This window comes from Ptychodera flava, chromosome 10 (genome assembly GCF_041260155.1).
Source record: "Ptychodera flava strain L36383 chromosome 10, AS_Pfla_20210202, whole genome shotgun sequence".
In the NCBI taxonomy this organism is placed as follows: domain Eukaryota; kingdom Metazoa; phylum Hemichordata; class Enteropneusta; family Ptychoderidae; genus Ptychodera; species Ptychodera flava.
The window spans coordinates 41,282,801-41,298,895 of record NC_091937.1 but is presented as its reverse complement, the minus strand read 5'-3'; the positions used below and the strand labels follow the sequence as shown (position 1 = coordinate 41,298,895).

Sequence of the window (16,095 nt, the reverse complement as noted above, 5' to 3'; positions counted from 1 at the left end):
CGACTCTACCTCATAGTACAAACAAGTATGTATTAGTATTAATAACAATGGAAAGTGAGAGAGAAAGAATTAACAGCTTGTGTCAGAAATAGATGTAATATGAAAAAGAACTGTTTCTCTCTTGTCATATCTAGAGTTCAAACATTTGAAGAATACAGGATGTCAATATTTCGTTAAGTTTCGTTCTCTCCAGCTGTAGCTTGTTCTGACTTGAAAAGCATATTTTGAACTTGCTTTCATGACGTTATCTCGTGTTGCATGTAAATATAGTCAGCATGCTCGAATCATGTTAAACAGAAATTGGTTTTCATTGAGTAAACGCTACATCTTTCTCGCATCTTCTTGCTTATACATCTTTGGGTGGTAAGGAGTGGACCATTTGATATCCTGGGGGGGGGGGGGGGGGCTTGGAAGATTGGTGGAGAGCCATTATTTTTTTTCCCACCTGCTTCACCATGAATTATTTTTTTTCTACAGGGCATATGCTGGCAACTTTTTTTTTCACTTTCCTTCTTCGAGATATATTTTTTTTTTACCAAATTTCGGTGCAATGTTTGTTTTCTTGGTTTTTCACACCCAGTAACAAGATGCTGTTCTATCGCACACAGACTATATTCAAGAAACTAAATAAAGATATGTAAATACATGTACATTTTTGATTCACTTTACAAAAATATCAGTTTATAGATCTTATTTATACCATGGGTAACACACTGAAAATACAAATCAAACAACCTGATTACTGAGTTCTACATTAAGCATTAACAAACTTACAGTGAAAACTTTTCTGAGAACATCACTGGTGTCATCAGAAGAGATGATGGTATCCTACATATATTTGTAAAATCATGTATATTTATGGCATTTACTTGTACTTGAAAAAAATATGTCATTGTCTGACAAGTGTCCTGGTTTGAGTGATATTAGCAAGTTGAACAGTCCACTTGACTGACTGAGTCCACTTGACCCAGTTCATGGCAGACTGTCTCTCTTCTTGTGGTATTTTAACAAAATCCATACATTCAGATTTACACATTTCCGGAATACACTGGTGAGCAATTTCAATTTCAGCATACTTCCTCTAATCAGAAGGTCATGTATACTGTACAATTGTTCATATTCAGTGATTTAGAATATAAAGGAGATGACTGAGAGAAAAGCCGTCTGAAATAGTGTGAAAATCTTCCTCAATGAGACCACTTCAGACGAGTTCTTGTTTTCAGTTGCTGAAAGCTACAGTGATAGTAGCTGTAACTTTTGACAATTTTTCAGTGTTTTTTGTTTGTGTATTTATTTCAGTTCCTCGTTTAATAAATTCTAAGTTATTGTTCCTCAAGCTTGAAATGGTTTATGCTTTATAAAACTCCAGAGCTACTGCTTGATTTTTATTGATGCTGCAGTGTGCATCGAACAATTGCCAAGATTTTTTTTTCCGAGTCGCAATGGTCCATAATTGTTTTTCCATCAGCCACTTAAAGCCAGATTTTTTTTTCGAGCAACTCCACCTGGCACCTCCCCCCCCCCAAATCTTCCAAGCCCCCCCCAGGATATCAAATGGTCAACCCCTAAGTATACAATTTATCAGACGTAAAACTGGCTTTGACCGTGTATTTGTTGATCCTCGGTGTCCAACAGCGGCGTCTTCCCATCAACGTCGGCATTTATTGCAACCGGCGTATCCCAATCACAAGATCTGCTAATCTGTTCCTGCAGTGGAAAAGTGTACAAGAAAATTTTTGTGTTATTCGAAGTGGAATAGTTCCCATTGATATCTCTGTGTAGAGCTACACATGATGCTGTGCTTGCCAATTGCATCGCAGGTCTTGCGTACATTATGGAACGCCTATATAGTAAACTATTATGACGAAGTGCAGTGAGGCCTCATGAGGCGGTATTCAAAGTGCTAAGCGAGTTTCTCACAGTCACCTTCGATTATTATTATACCTAAGTGTTGCACTCTCCATCCATATCTGTTTGTTTGCTAGTTTTGTTTTGTTTTTTTTGAGGGGGGTGTTGCATTGTATGGGTACATTTTGATGCATGTCCCATAATTTCCGGTACATTTCAAAGGCGTTGGCCTTTGCTGTTTCACCCATTGCGAGTTTAAAATACTGGCCTGTGCACAGGTCGAGTAGGCATTATTGTGATGATTTTTCCTATTATTATCATAACAAATGATTATGAATATTAATAAATTATTAATATGAATGTTACAGAATATTAAAACTTTTTTACAAACAATGTCGTCTACTTTGTGTAAATACCGTCTGGAAACCCCATTGTTGTGATAATTATGATTATTAATAAATTACGATTATGATAAATAATATCATATTTTACACATTGTAATCTGCTTATGTGAACAGCCCTCTGGAAACCCTTATATAGTTTCACAATCTATGCCAAAATATACAAGTGACACCATTGCCCAGGTTCAGTCTACGGCGAGAGTTACTACACAGTGTATATACACTGTGTAGTAACTCTCGCCATAAACACTCCATTACAGTACCTACTGTTTTCTCTCAACTTTTTCTTCATTTAGAGGGAAAATCTGTTAAATACGGTTGCTTCAACAGGTTTCCTGGTCATTGAAATTTTTTAAATGTAACTTTACTCAAAACGTCAATCCTTTATTGTACCATCGTTCACGCAAAATGAACGGCCTCTACTATGGTGTTTTGTCTATGAGACACTGCATGGGCTCCCCGCAGTGTTTTTTAAACAGACTGTAAGACGATCATATGCACTAGCGATACCGCTGTTGGCTAATTACTTGCCAATATAGGGATATTCCTACCGGTTTCCCTATGTATATAGGGACTTCAGTGTTCCTACTTTACATGGTTCACGTACGTTGTACTGATCAAATATCAGTGTTGCCGCTTTCGTGTCCATGAATAGCCCTTTTTGTCCGTTGCTACAGCCATAGCAATGAAGTAATTTGGGTAACTAGGAAGTTGTTTTATGGCACTGTTTTAAAATTTTGCTCATATTTGGTCATCTCATAATTCAGTATTGATATCCTTATTTGAAACATTTCAACATTATTGTACCATCATTTGATCATTCGGTTATATTTTCTTGTTATCATCATTATGTTATTATTCAGTTACTTTATGGTTACTATTTTATTCATCAACTAGTATCGACGACTTCATTTTGAAAGTCTTTTATAATAACTATTCCATTACTTGCTATCATCTGATTTGCTGACCTACGTATTTAACAAAGTTAATTCGCACCCGGAAATCATCTAACAAAACAGCAACTTAGCTAGCAGACGCGAATATCCATAGTAACTTAAACAAAGTCTTGAAACGGCAAACTAGTTATCGACCTCCCCTCTATCCCCTGTCAACCAAACTATGACAATGCAGACTCGTAGACGCTGTTGGTGTCTGTCAGGATGCATGGTAGTTTGCGGGCTTTGAGTTTGTTTTACAGCCATAGCTTTGCGTTTTGGCCGCTCCCCAGCTCTGTGTTGCGGGGCTGCGGCTCACACAAGGCGTACAGTCTACCATAAGATGAATAGCTGACTCTTCATCAGCTTCGTGGAGGGCGGCTTTCTGGCTGAAAACAGCCAATTTTGAATCAAGAATGTTCGTAGCCCTTCGTTTGCGAGCACACCGACCTCGTCTTGGCACTCGATGCACTCGGCTTCACTTAAACTTACGCAAAGCCTACTTTTCTGACTCTGTGCGAGCGAAACCGTAACCGTCCGTACATATACTATCATTGGAACGTGAAGAACGAGTCCCGCTGAATATACGATATCAAGACGTCCAATGAGCAAAATAATGACCAAATGACGATACGAAAACAACCGAATAAGCAAATATGGTGGTTTCAACAGGGTTCGAACTCACAACGTACGGTACCCAGTCACCTAGCGTGTGCTGACATACTTTTGAAATCAAGTCATCCATGCTGAGCAATGAGATAATAACGACTGTATAGTAAGATAACTAATGATTAGCTAATGGTAAAATAACAACATAAACCTGAATAAGCAAATAATGACATAATAATGATGACACAACTTTCATATAAAGAGACCAAGCTAACTTTAGGTAGCTGTGGGTCCATAGCTGTGGTGCTTTTAGACAGGATTCCCGCCTTTTACGGTCTGATTTTGACTTTTACGACTTAGCCTAAAGGGGTTAAAAGTCAAAATCAGTCCGTAAAAGGCGGGATCCTGTCTGAAAATCTGCAGCTAACTTTGGCACTGATCATAGTTTTGATCATAGACAGTGGAGTGGAACACGGCCTGCCTGGTGATCAATCAGTGCACACGGCGAACAAAATCCTTGATATTCAGACGAAACTTGACACAGATCGTGCATGTGTGTTTCCTTTTCGCTAGGCCCAGCAAAAGGTAAGACAAAGCTGTGGTACTATATATCCTTATATTGAAAGCATCGATAGTGCAGCATGAACGAAAAGTACAGTTTGCTCTTGTTCGCTGACCCAAGTGGTAACTTTCACTATTGGACAAAAAGTAGACCAACTTCAGCCTCTATAAAAGTTTGCAAATGATTCAGACGATGATACTGAGCATTTTTTTTCAAAGATAAATTTAAAAATCATCATGATTCATTCCGAGTCACACGTTTAAGCTATAAATTAACTTCTATCCAAATAAAAACATTTAGCTTCACAAGCATTTTACAAGAACAAGTCAGAAAGAGCAAAATAAATTAAAAAGATGCCATAAATATGGAGGCAGTCTCTGCTAGCCCAACCATTACTTGCAAATGCCTCCTACCCCAACAACTATTGCAATTGTTCACGGTAGCAAGACAGATCAACATATAGTTTTAGAACATATGTCCTTCACTATTTTATACGGCTTTATCACCAATTACATCACACTTTCATCAGTTTTGTTCAAGTCCCTTGCGTCATCACTAATTTTGAAAAGTTCATTCATTAAATGTACAAATTACTAATAAGCTGAAATGGCAACCTTTTTCAGCTACAGTCTTGTCCTTCCAGTTTATGTTCCTAATTTGGAATGTTCAATAAAGTGCAAATTTTGAAATACCTAACGTTGAAAATGCAGACGTCTTTATTAATACAATACCACTGTCTTATCACTATCTAAAGTTTCATTAACTTTGGTAAAGTCCTACCAGTTTTATGTCCCTAATTGAAAAAGTTTGATAAATATGCATATTATTAACTAGCATGTGTAAAACTGCTAAAAGACTTTCATTAATTTTTATCACACTATCTTCAATTTGCATGGCAAGTTTTTGTCAACGTCCATCAGGTCTATTCAGTAAATTTCATCAATTTACCTAGCAAGTTTCATCAATTTTGGTCAATTCAGATATATCCCTAGTTATGAAATTCATTAGATATGCAAATTAGAAATTAGCTGAAATAAAAATACCGATTGACATCACTTTTTATTTTGTTAAATTACACAAGTAGACTAGCATTTCGAGTCACGCCTGTGTCCATGAGGAGACACAATAACAACATTCTAAGAATTGCAGTTTCACTGAAATGTCTGGTCTGTTTTAGCATGTAGACTAGCCCCTAAGCCATATAAGGCCAAGACTCATCATTCCCCAAATGACATACTGGTGACGAACTCTCATCTGCATACCGAAGGATCGTGGCCTGCTGCACTTCTCGAGACAACCTTCTGCCATCCATTTTCCAATGCCATAGATGGTAAAAGCTCACCTCTATATTCCATGCCAATACATAATAAGAACCTGATGGCTCAGGCACTCCGGCTGATCAGAGTAAACCGCTGATTTGAAAGACTGTTTTCGGGTCTGGGGCTTTGAGTTGTTTTTGAGGTGATGAGGGAAGGTATAATTAGCAAGATTCTTTGTTTTATAGATATAGAAAAAAAATGGTTAAGTTATAAAACACGATTGGAACTAATTTGGGATAATTGGACCTTCATATTTTTCAAACTTCTCACAAGTGCTAGGTGATCTATATCTGAATGTTGCAATTTTACAAATTATTCATAAAAACAAGTGTATAACTAAAAAAAGAAAGAAGATGAGCTCACATTTGCAGATTCCACATCCAGTTCACCATCCAATTACCCCAAATTAGTTCCAATCGTGTTAAATTAATTTTTTGATGGGCAGTGATGGGCCATGTAGTTTGATCATATGTTGATGGAAATAAGTAGGACCATGGAGCTATTACCTCAATGGCAGAACCATGAAGGACCAAGAATTGTTTTACCTAGAAGTCGCGAAGGTGTTTAATAGTCCAAGGAGGTGTAAAAGTCAGAGGTTGGGAAATTTCAAATGAATATGGATTCAGACTCTTGTATAGATTCAGGAAGTTTTATCATCAAATTATGAGACTTTTCCCATCATATTGCCATTTATCATAATTTTTTTATCATGTGTATGTAAGTCATAATATATTTCCTTGAGTCAAGCTTCAAAGAATCAAATCAGCAGGGCATGTCAGAATAATACCTCTTGATATGAAAAATACATAATAAATGGCCTCATGATGGCAATATTGTATCATATCCAAAATATTTTGGCGTGCACATGTAAGTCATAGTGTGTTGTCCTGGTGCAAATTTTGAATGAAATTGTTCAATGTACATTTGCATAATGCCTTCAGACATGAAACTGAAACAAAGTTGCCACCATCTTGCCACACAGATTATATCAATTGACGTAGATACCGGTATGTATGCTAGAGTTATTATGCCGTGTATGTCTTTGTACCAAGTGTAAGAGAAATTGGTCTTGGCATGTCTGAGATATCTGCACGAACAACTGCACAGACACAAATGTATACGGCACTTTGTTGGAAAACTGTGATATACTAACTGAATGGCAGCCCTCTGACCCTTTCTCCATGACCACTGACCTACCAATCAAAAACGCAGTGTTTGTTTACATGCAAACCCAGTGCAATGATATGATCAACACAACACATGGCTCAGCATTGAAACACCAAACTGCTGCATCTTCTCACAGACTATTGAGAGACCAAGCAGGTATTGTAATATGTTTGTCATGTTCAAATTCAGGCCTTAAGTAGTTACCAAGAAATGAAACACATAATTTTGAAGTAGCAACTGTCTCTCTGTTACAGGTTTGTCCTTTTGGTAAGGGTACATTCTTTGTAAAAGTTAAAAAGTTTACATGGAGGTTAGTTTACTTCTGGAATATATATTGAAAAAAGACAAATAAAAAAAAGAGGGAAAATGTGGAATGCCTTGCCTGAAAAATATTGTCAATGACATTTGGCTCCCATTTTGATCACAATAAATCGGCATTGTATTACCAGTATGTACATCAAATACTTGGTACTTATACTGGTCAGTATTTTTATCAGAACCTCGGTTATACTAGAAGGTAAACCTGGAATATCTTTTCAGGCCACGCAAAACTATATATGGCAGTAGTTTTGTAATACTGTATTTCTCTACCTCACCGCCCAGGGAACAGAACATGTCATATTAACAATATCAAATGGTGTGGGCACTTTCCCGGGCAGCCACCTGTGAAATATTGGAAACGGTTAACTAATTTGCATTTGGGATGGGGAGTTGCAAGATAACGTCTGATGGTAATTTGTTGCAGACCAGTCATACACAGTGGTGAAAATAATGGGAAAAAACAAGGTCCTAATGTCAGGAATTATTTTTTTTATTTATTACTACTGTACCTGAAAATTGAATTATATACATAAGGGAAATAAAAATGTACAAAACAGGGGAACAGTATAAAAATCAAGATACAGACAATGGCAACCTGGTAAGCTGCATGGTTTGCCGGATATGACCCCCATTGGAGACATCAATCAAAAAGGGGGGATGGGCACTTGACTAGACATGGGCGGTGATGCAGAGCAATGCAGTAATTTGGAACAAACAATCATTAAAACATCATGGTTGAATTCTAATAAAAATTCCATGTCACTAAATTTCGATCAAATGTGATAAATGTACTCTCAAAGATATATTTAATTTTGCTTCACGTCAAAGTGAACAGTTTGGTCTCTAACTGGAAAATAGCTGGGTGGCAAAACAAAATTATAAATATTTGAAATTGAATAAGTTTGTATATAATTTTGATAAATTTGAATTTCTTTCCATAAACAATATCATATAAAGGTTTAACAGAAGACCATTGACTTACATTTTTGCCAAATACAGGAAAAACTAACCAGATATCACTATTGTCATCATCACAATTCACTTTACTAACATTTCCATATTACTCATCTTTAGTTACCATTTGAACAGATGCATATAGAGACATCTCTCAAGCTACAACAAATCACAAGCCTATGGCTTCTGAAATGGAAATTTATGATTCAAAATGCAGAAAAATGAAAAATTCATTTTGACAATATAAAATCACAGATATTGCAATGAAATGAAAGAGGTTCATTATCTTTATGTATAGTATATGTAGATACAAAATTATATAGTTATCAAGCAAGTATCTGAGAAAACTTCCTGCTCTTTACCTTAGTTTCTTTATTTTGGAGAAACTTTACTTGAGGCTCATTTGCATATTTTGGGAATAATGTTCTTTTGAAGAAAACTGCATACATGACCAGGATGTATCATTGTACTGAATACTACTATTACACATGCAGTGGTTCTCTCATTTTTGCACTGTGGTCACAAAAAGATTCATAGAAATAGCTGACATGTCAATCTCCACTATGCCGCTGAGTGCCAGAGCTATATTCATATATGTGCAGCAAACTGGGAGTTAATAGGAGAATGTCATTCTCAGTCACCCCTCAACTCAATCTCTATTCTGTCTCAATGATAATACAGAAAAATTCATGGGTGTAGAAAACTGTGCTCACAAATGCCCTGTCATAATTTAGGGCTCACAAGCTCTTGCCCTACTTGAAAGTGTTGAACTTATGAGTTCTTGGCAACTGTATTTTAGGAAGTAATAATAGTGATAGTGGAACTCCTTAACCATTTTACATACTAAAAGTTTGTTTTGATAAAATGTCTATGGTTCTGTAGTTTTGGTGTTTAAGATTTCCATTTTCAAAAGTTCAAGCTGAAACAAGTTACAATTTCTGAGAAAACTGGGTGGACATACATACATACATATATGAACATACATACATACATACATACATACATACATACATACATTGTACATACATACATACATGCATGCAATACATACATACATATATACATACATACATACATACATACATGCACATACATACATACATGCAGACAGACAGACAGATGGACACTGGACAGCTACTACTATTGCCATAGCATCTGGATGCTAAAAATTATGTCAACATATCCAGTTTCTTCAGAAATCAAAAGTCTGCTTCTGCTTTAAATTTGCTGTAACCAGAGAGGCAGTATTGTGAACGAATGCTAGTGACCACTATCCATGTGTCCTTGACATGGCATGACACTACAGGCTCTAGTATGATATATAGGCATCACATGGTTATTTCATTGTGTACTGGACTCTATCAAGTAGTGACCTTTGATCTCTTAGGTTACTCCATTTGCTGTTTACAAAAATAGGTTTACTTTGACTCACATTTGCTGCAAGGCAACTTATTTGTACTCATTGTATAAAACATTGCTATGAGTATTTGGCAACCAAGTGGAGTGTAAATAACCCAAAACCAAATAATGAATATTCATACCTTATGCCCATTGTTTGTTTTCTTTATAACCAATATTTGCGTTTCCCACTATTAAAGTCAACAATGAGACTTCACATAACAGAACCTTCCCTTAAAAATATGGAATACAGTATTTTGTACAAACTTAAGCGACATCAGGGAATTAGGTATGTTTTGTAACTATTGCTTTTGTGCATAGCACTTCAATTGCAGATGTGACAGTACAGTGATGTTGTCTCTTCAAAATCTTAAATATGTCAATCATAATTTCAGTTGACATGATGATGTCTGAGTTTGCACAATCAACACACTGGCACATCTGACTGTATATTTGTTGATTGCTCATTTGCTAGCAACGGCTGCTGATCATCTGTTGCCATGGCACTGGAGTCAATGACTTCAGCATTTATGAGCAATGTTGGTGAATGAGGAGATGGACTGAATGGTTTCTGAAATGAATAAAAAAGTAATAAGACAAAGATTAAATGGCATTTATACAAAAAATACAATTGAATACAATTCTTTTCAAAAGGACGATGTTTAAAAAATGAACTGCTACATGGAAAATACTGACTCTTCTTTTGCCCCTAAAAAGATCCTCTTTTGTTGAAATTGCAACTTTCCTTTCATCATGCCAAAAACTTCACTCAACCCACTTTCGGTAAAACGCAAATTTACTGGGGTTTATCTTTCATATTTAACATTGTGAAAAACCAACTTTCAACCAATCATGTTATATTCAGGGTCTATAACCTCAAACTCAGTTCAAATGCAAGGACTTTTCAGCAATTTTCAAGGAATTTCTGAGGTTCCAAAAACCACGTTAAAGGTACAATCACTTTTTTTCTGATTTTACTTATCATAATTGTCAAATCATGGCTAATCATGGCTAATGCATGATTTGTGAAAAAATACAGGTGGCTGGTCAATTTTTCAGGACTTTTCAACGATTTTTCAGGCTTGGCTTCCACGAGTGAAAGGACCCTGTATGTGCATTTCAGTTCAATACATATGCTTTTAAATTTTACTTGCCTTTAGTATCATGCCTAAACTCACCTATCTTCTGTTAAAGACAAAACTTCACTGGGGTTTACCTCAAATATTTTACATTTCCAAAATGACTTTTCCAAAATTGGGTTATCATATGTAGTTTTGACAAACTTCCCCCTCATAAACATGCTTTCAGTAACATACAAGCTCCCTTTGTAAACTAGAATCTTTTCTTGGCATCATGCCGTTGAACCAGATTCCCTTTTTAACTATTAGAGCAAAATTTCAAAAAGTTTACCTTGAGTATTGAACCTGTGTTTCCGCTGTCACTCTCAAATTTTGTAAAATAAAAATTTTTCCAACACCATTTCGTAAAATTACGAATGAAAATTGTAGCTCCCCATTTCATCATAGCCGTCATGCAAGCAACCTGAATATGTAGACTTTTCTGATGTTAAGGATGAATATAAGACCCCCTAGCTTCAGCCACAGTAAAAATTGTCATTGTTTCATTATATTTAATTTGATTGGTCAGGAGTGCACTCTGGGAAGTGTTTTGGCCAATAGAAAATACCCATACAAAACTTCTATACCACTGTTTATTTATCATGGTTGTCAAGCATGCATGTCCATTGCAATTGGCTTGCCTTTTCCGTTCGGATTTTCCAAACGTAGATGGACTGTAACTGTGTATAGCTAGTAAGACAATAATGGGAAGAAAGCAGATACCTCAGAAGCCAGAGGAAACCCAATTAACATTGCTAAACATGGGGCCAGGGGGGCACCGACATCCTTTGTACTGCAGTGTTTATTATTTGACATGAATGTGAAGTTTGTCAAAAAGTCAAATTGTTTGGACATAAATGAAAGTTTTTTGAACTGGTTGGTAACTGCTCCAGCATAAAAAACACTAAATGTGATTGTCAGGAGCTGGAATATGTAATTTCAAGTATGGAATCTAAGTATCAATAGCCTTTGATATATGTGAAAGTGAATTAAACCATGGGGTTCAATATGATGAAAAATATCTGAATCAGAAAATGGCTAACCTATATAATGCAGAGAAAGAGAAAATTTGGCAACAAACTATTGTACCATAATGGACAATAGCTCATTTGAACCAATCACTTGCCTTACCTGGACTGAAGGTAGACGTGCACATAATAAAAATTTGTGCTAAACTTGTTTATTGGCATTGATTTCAAATGTATCTATTGTCCATCACATAGAAAATAAATTGGGCCATTGATTAAAAACATTTGCTTGGTTTCTACACACATCACATGTACTTTGTCATATGTCTGGAGTGTACACTAATCTACAATACATGTTCAATGAAAAAAATGTTTATTCAATTGTGTGGAGAAACTGTAAGATCAACAGTGCATCTTAATCTATGAGACTAAAGATAAGTAAGCTTACCCCTCTTCAAGTGTGTATAGGCAAAAACCAAATTTAATTTTGAATTACGTAAAGCAAGGAATAACATACAATATGTGAAAAACAAACTAAATATCATAAAAATACAATCAATGACGCTGTAGCTTCTCTAATGTGTAGCCAGGTAAGGTAATTGGTTGTTGGCATGGAGTTGTTGGCAAATAGTTGATGATGAAGGGCATGAGGTGGGATGTGGACCCAAAGAACCCAAAAGATGATTAAATACATCAATCAAAAAAATTCTAAGCTACAGTATAAACTGCCTAAAGATAGTTCAATGTGGAAAAAAGTTAAATAATTCAGAAATAAGAATTAACAATTAACAATCCGAAATAGAAATGACGAACTTCCCTGCTGACCTTAGTGCATGAGAAAAACAAACTGGTGTCTGTACAATGTACATTAAATGTATTCCAAGTCAATATTTTAAGTCACTATTAACTGTTTTTAATGCAATTTCCAAAGAGTCCTATGAAAATGATGAAAAATGCTTATCTGGTCTTGTGTTTCTGAAACCTCAAGGCTGATTAATTGTCGCAGTATTGAAAAAAAAATAAAAGTGATGAAATTACTGTTTTTAATAGGCATATTTTCCTTGAAATACATGACCCTGTAAAGAATATATGCTAAAAGTGTTTAAAAGTAATTTCTTTTCAAAAAATAATTTAATCTGTGACCAAAGGATTTTTATTCTTTGAGTTTAACATATTCAAACATTGCAGTTTGTTCAATCATCTGTGTGCAGTGCAAAATTTATGAAATGACTGAAAAATAAAAATTTTGGCAGAATAACAGTCTTTGTGATGTAAAATTATGGGTTGACATAAAATAATTGTTAATCTGTTTGAAGTACTGTTTTACTATAATTTAAAAAAGAAAAGTTCATGCAGGAAAGGTAACATATATTGTCAGCAATATAGTGTTAATTTTGACTTTACATCAAAATATGCCTTTCCCGACACCAAATAAATATAGGGCGCAATACTAAAATCAGCCATGTTCAGCAAAGTCCACACAACAGCGATGATTCTTTTCTCATTTGATTTGATTTGCTTATGTTATCCTTGTATAACAATCAGTACAATATGGAACTTGAACACAACACAGTGAATAAGTATGCTGTAAATAGAAAGGTGTGGCTGCATCCACATGCAGCAATAGGAATGCCTTTGTCTCTCACCCCTAATTTTCACCCATCCCTGAAAAAATAGTTTGGTCTTATGTTCATAATGTTAATAATTTCTGTATTTGTTAAAATATGCCCATCTCAAAAACTTTTGATCCTAATAAACATTTTCATTGTTTTTTCCCTCATTATGACTGACATGTCAGTTAAGCTGTTTACTCTGAATATTTGCACATTTTTCCTCAGTATTTGACATTTTCAGAATATCTTCTTGACATTTTCAGAATATCTTCTTATTCAATTTGTCATTTCCTAAAAGTTAAAATGCTTCTTTGTGTTGGTCAAGCTTTCCACAGGCAGTAAATCAAACAAGCATCAAATGTGGTACTTCATATAGGAAGGTCTGCCTCTAGAGGGTGGACATCATGTACGATGTTTGTTAGTTATTTCCTCCACATAACCTTCTACAGTGTACTGTAAACATTAAATGTGACCGTCATAGCGAAGTTCGATTTTCCTGTCTCAAATTTTCACTCATTTCGTTCATATGACTCTGAAACTCCAGGAAACGATTGGGTAGAAAGAGTTATCTTGCTGATATTTTGCAAAATTTAATGAGAAAGAATGCTATGAAAATGCCGACAGGCTTACACAATGACCGTTTTCAGAGGCATGATCCATCTGCAGATTATGCAACAGGCCCATATCACGTGAGGCCATGAAGGGATATTCACGCAATGCAGTACCAAACACACCTAGCGCACACAGAGCGAGCAAACACAAAGTGAGTACCCCTACAATGTCAGCTCAGTAGTCTGTAATAGATCGCAGTCAACTAAGTAACCTTGGAGAAAGGCTTAACACTGTGGCTAAGTCCCTTTTGATTTTTGTCACAGCTCAAAATCATTCTCTTACACCTCAACCCGAACAATACAAACACCCCCACGAGTTTATGATATGACCAATCACAACGGCATAACGTTTAAGGATATTGAAAAGTTAAATAAAGTGACTTTAAAATGATTCAATAAAAAAATACAAAATTACGTTTGAGATATTTGCCTGAGTGACCATCCAACCAAATTTCAAAGTTACTGAAGAGTTTCTGAGATATCTCTGTCCATGTTATATGGCATACAGCATACGTTTGGCCATCACATTAGTCTGTTACACTGTTGGTCAAAAGGACTAAAAAATACCGTGAGGGACAGTGTACTCATATTTGGTTTGAATTGGTTCATGCAAGAAATATTTAAAATGCAAGAAATATTTAAACAAGAAAAACAAGAATGACAAAAGTAAATAAGGTCTGAAACTTAAGGTACTGGAGGTCAACTTAGGAGCATGCATTGCGAAGGAATGTTTCAACACAGTCCATCTTAGTTTGACCAGGTCTGCCCATATGTAAACAGTTCATGAACAATGACAGGAAATGACTCATAAGCTGTTTCAGTTACTGCCACCACTCCTACACATGATAGGTACACTGCATACAAATAGGTTAGAGATCATAGAAGCTCTGATTCAGATGTGTAGGCTGTTTCAGTTAATGCCACCACTCCCGCACATTTGCAGGATTTCCCTTTTTCTTACCTCATTTGCATATTTTTGACACTGACATGTTCATTTGAACAACGTCACATCTCAACCCCTGGGTCTACCTGTACACCAAATACTGAGATGGTAGGTGTGGCGGTTTGGGAGCTTTTGCGTTTGACGGACATACATCCACACATACATACATACATACATACATACATACAGACGCCACCGACTCACCATATAACCTCTTTTTGGTATTTATATACATAACAAATATGAGCTAAAACCTGATGTTTAACATTGGATTGGGTGTACTTTCAAGTTTTAGTAAGGTGCACATGCCTCGGTAAATATGGTATTCATAACTTTTTTGGCACTGTGCCAACAAATAAGATTCAACTTCTTTGTACACGGCAAAGTTCCTAAGGCTCAACCTTTACATTTAACATTCCTTAATCACTAATTTTCCAAAATTGGTTATATTGAATAGTTTAGTTTTAGAATATACATGTTTCCATTGCGAAAATGTTCCATTTTTTGAATTTGTAACTTTCTTGGCATCATGCCAAGATACTGTACTAAATCTGAATCATTGAAACACATAAGCTTCTTTTTAAGTTTGGAAAGTCTGCAAAGGACAAAATACCAGTAGTCCTCATAAATCCTGTGTATTATTTAAAAAATATGAATATACTCTCGTAGTTATAGAAGGTAGACTGTGTAATTACTTACCTGCAATCTGTGTCTGCTTGTTGGATCTTGGGAAAAGGATCTGGACATTCTGGCTTTTGCTACAGTAATACGTTTGTGTACATCAATAAAACATCCGTTTCATCAAGAATTTCTTCCTGAAGGATTTCTTCAATGATATCTTCAAGTGTAATGATGCCAAGGATTTCCTAAGGTGGATTAGTGGACAGTTCTCTGAAGTTATCATTCACCGTTGATTGGTTCAAGATTGTCATGTGATAAACTATCAATATTCCTATTGGCTTAGGTGATATCTATATAAGGTCAATATGACAATTACAACAATATAATGTCATATAATTGGTTGCAAGCAATCTCATGACAAATGACTTTGGGATATATCAATTGGCTGGACATAAGCATGTAACATAATGATGTGACTTTGGGTTCAGCATATTCTGAACAGAGTAACGTCAAACTACTACCATACTCATCCAATTATAAGACTCTGCTTGAGTATAAGACCCTCACCCACTTTTTGGGGATTGTGGCTGAGCACATTTAGAACCAGATTCTTGAATATAAAATGTGTGACAAAGGAAGTTACAGTGTAGACAGTGAGAACAACACTGTTTCTTGTTTGACAAATGACAACGAACTACCTTTATTGC

At 35.7% G+C, this 16,095-nt stretch overlaps 1 protein-coding gene across 1 annotated transcript in view; it reads right to left on the bottom strand.

Annotated features, from left to right (window-relative positions):
* Nucleotides 1-1,573: 1,573 nt before the first annotated feature.
* Nucleotides 1,574-16,095, bottom strand: part of LOC139142817 (uncharacterized) — a 50,073-nt gene continuing 35,551 nt past the window's right edge. The window contains exons 6-7 of the mRNA XM_070712980.1: nucleotides 15,467-15,633; nucleotides 1,574-1,707 (exon numbers count right to left, since the gene is read on the bottom strand). Coding sequence (XP_070569081.1) covers nucleotides 15,526-15,633 — 108 coding nt within the window. The 3' untranslated portion in view covers nucleotides 1,574-1,707; nucleotides 15,467-15,525. The remainder of the gene's footprint in view (nucleotides 1,708-15,466; nucleotides 15,634-16,095) is intronic.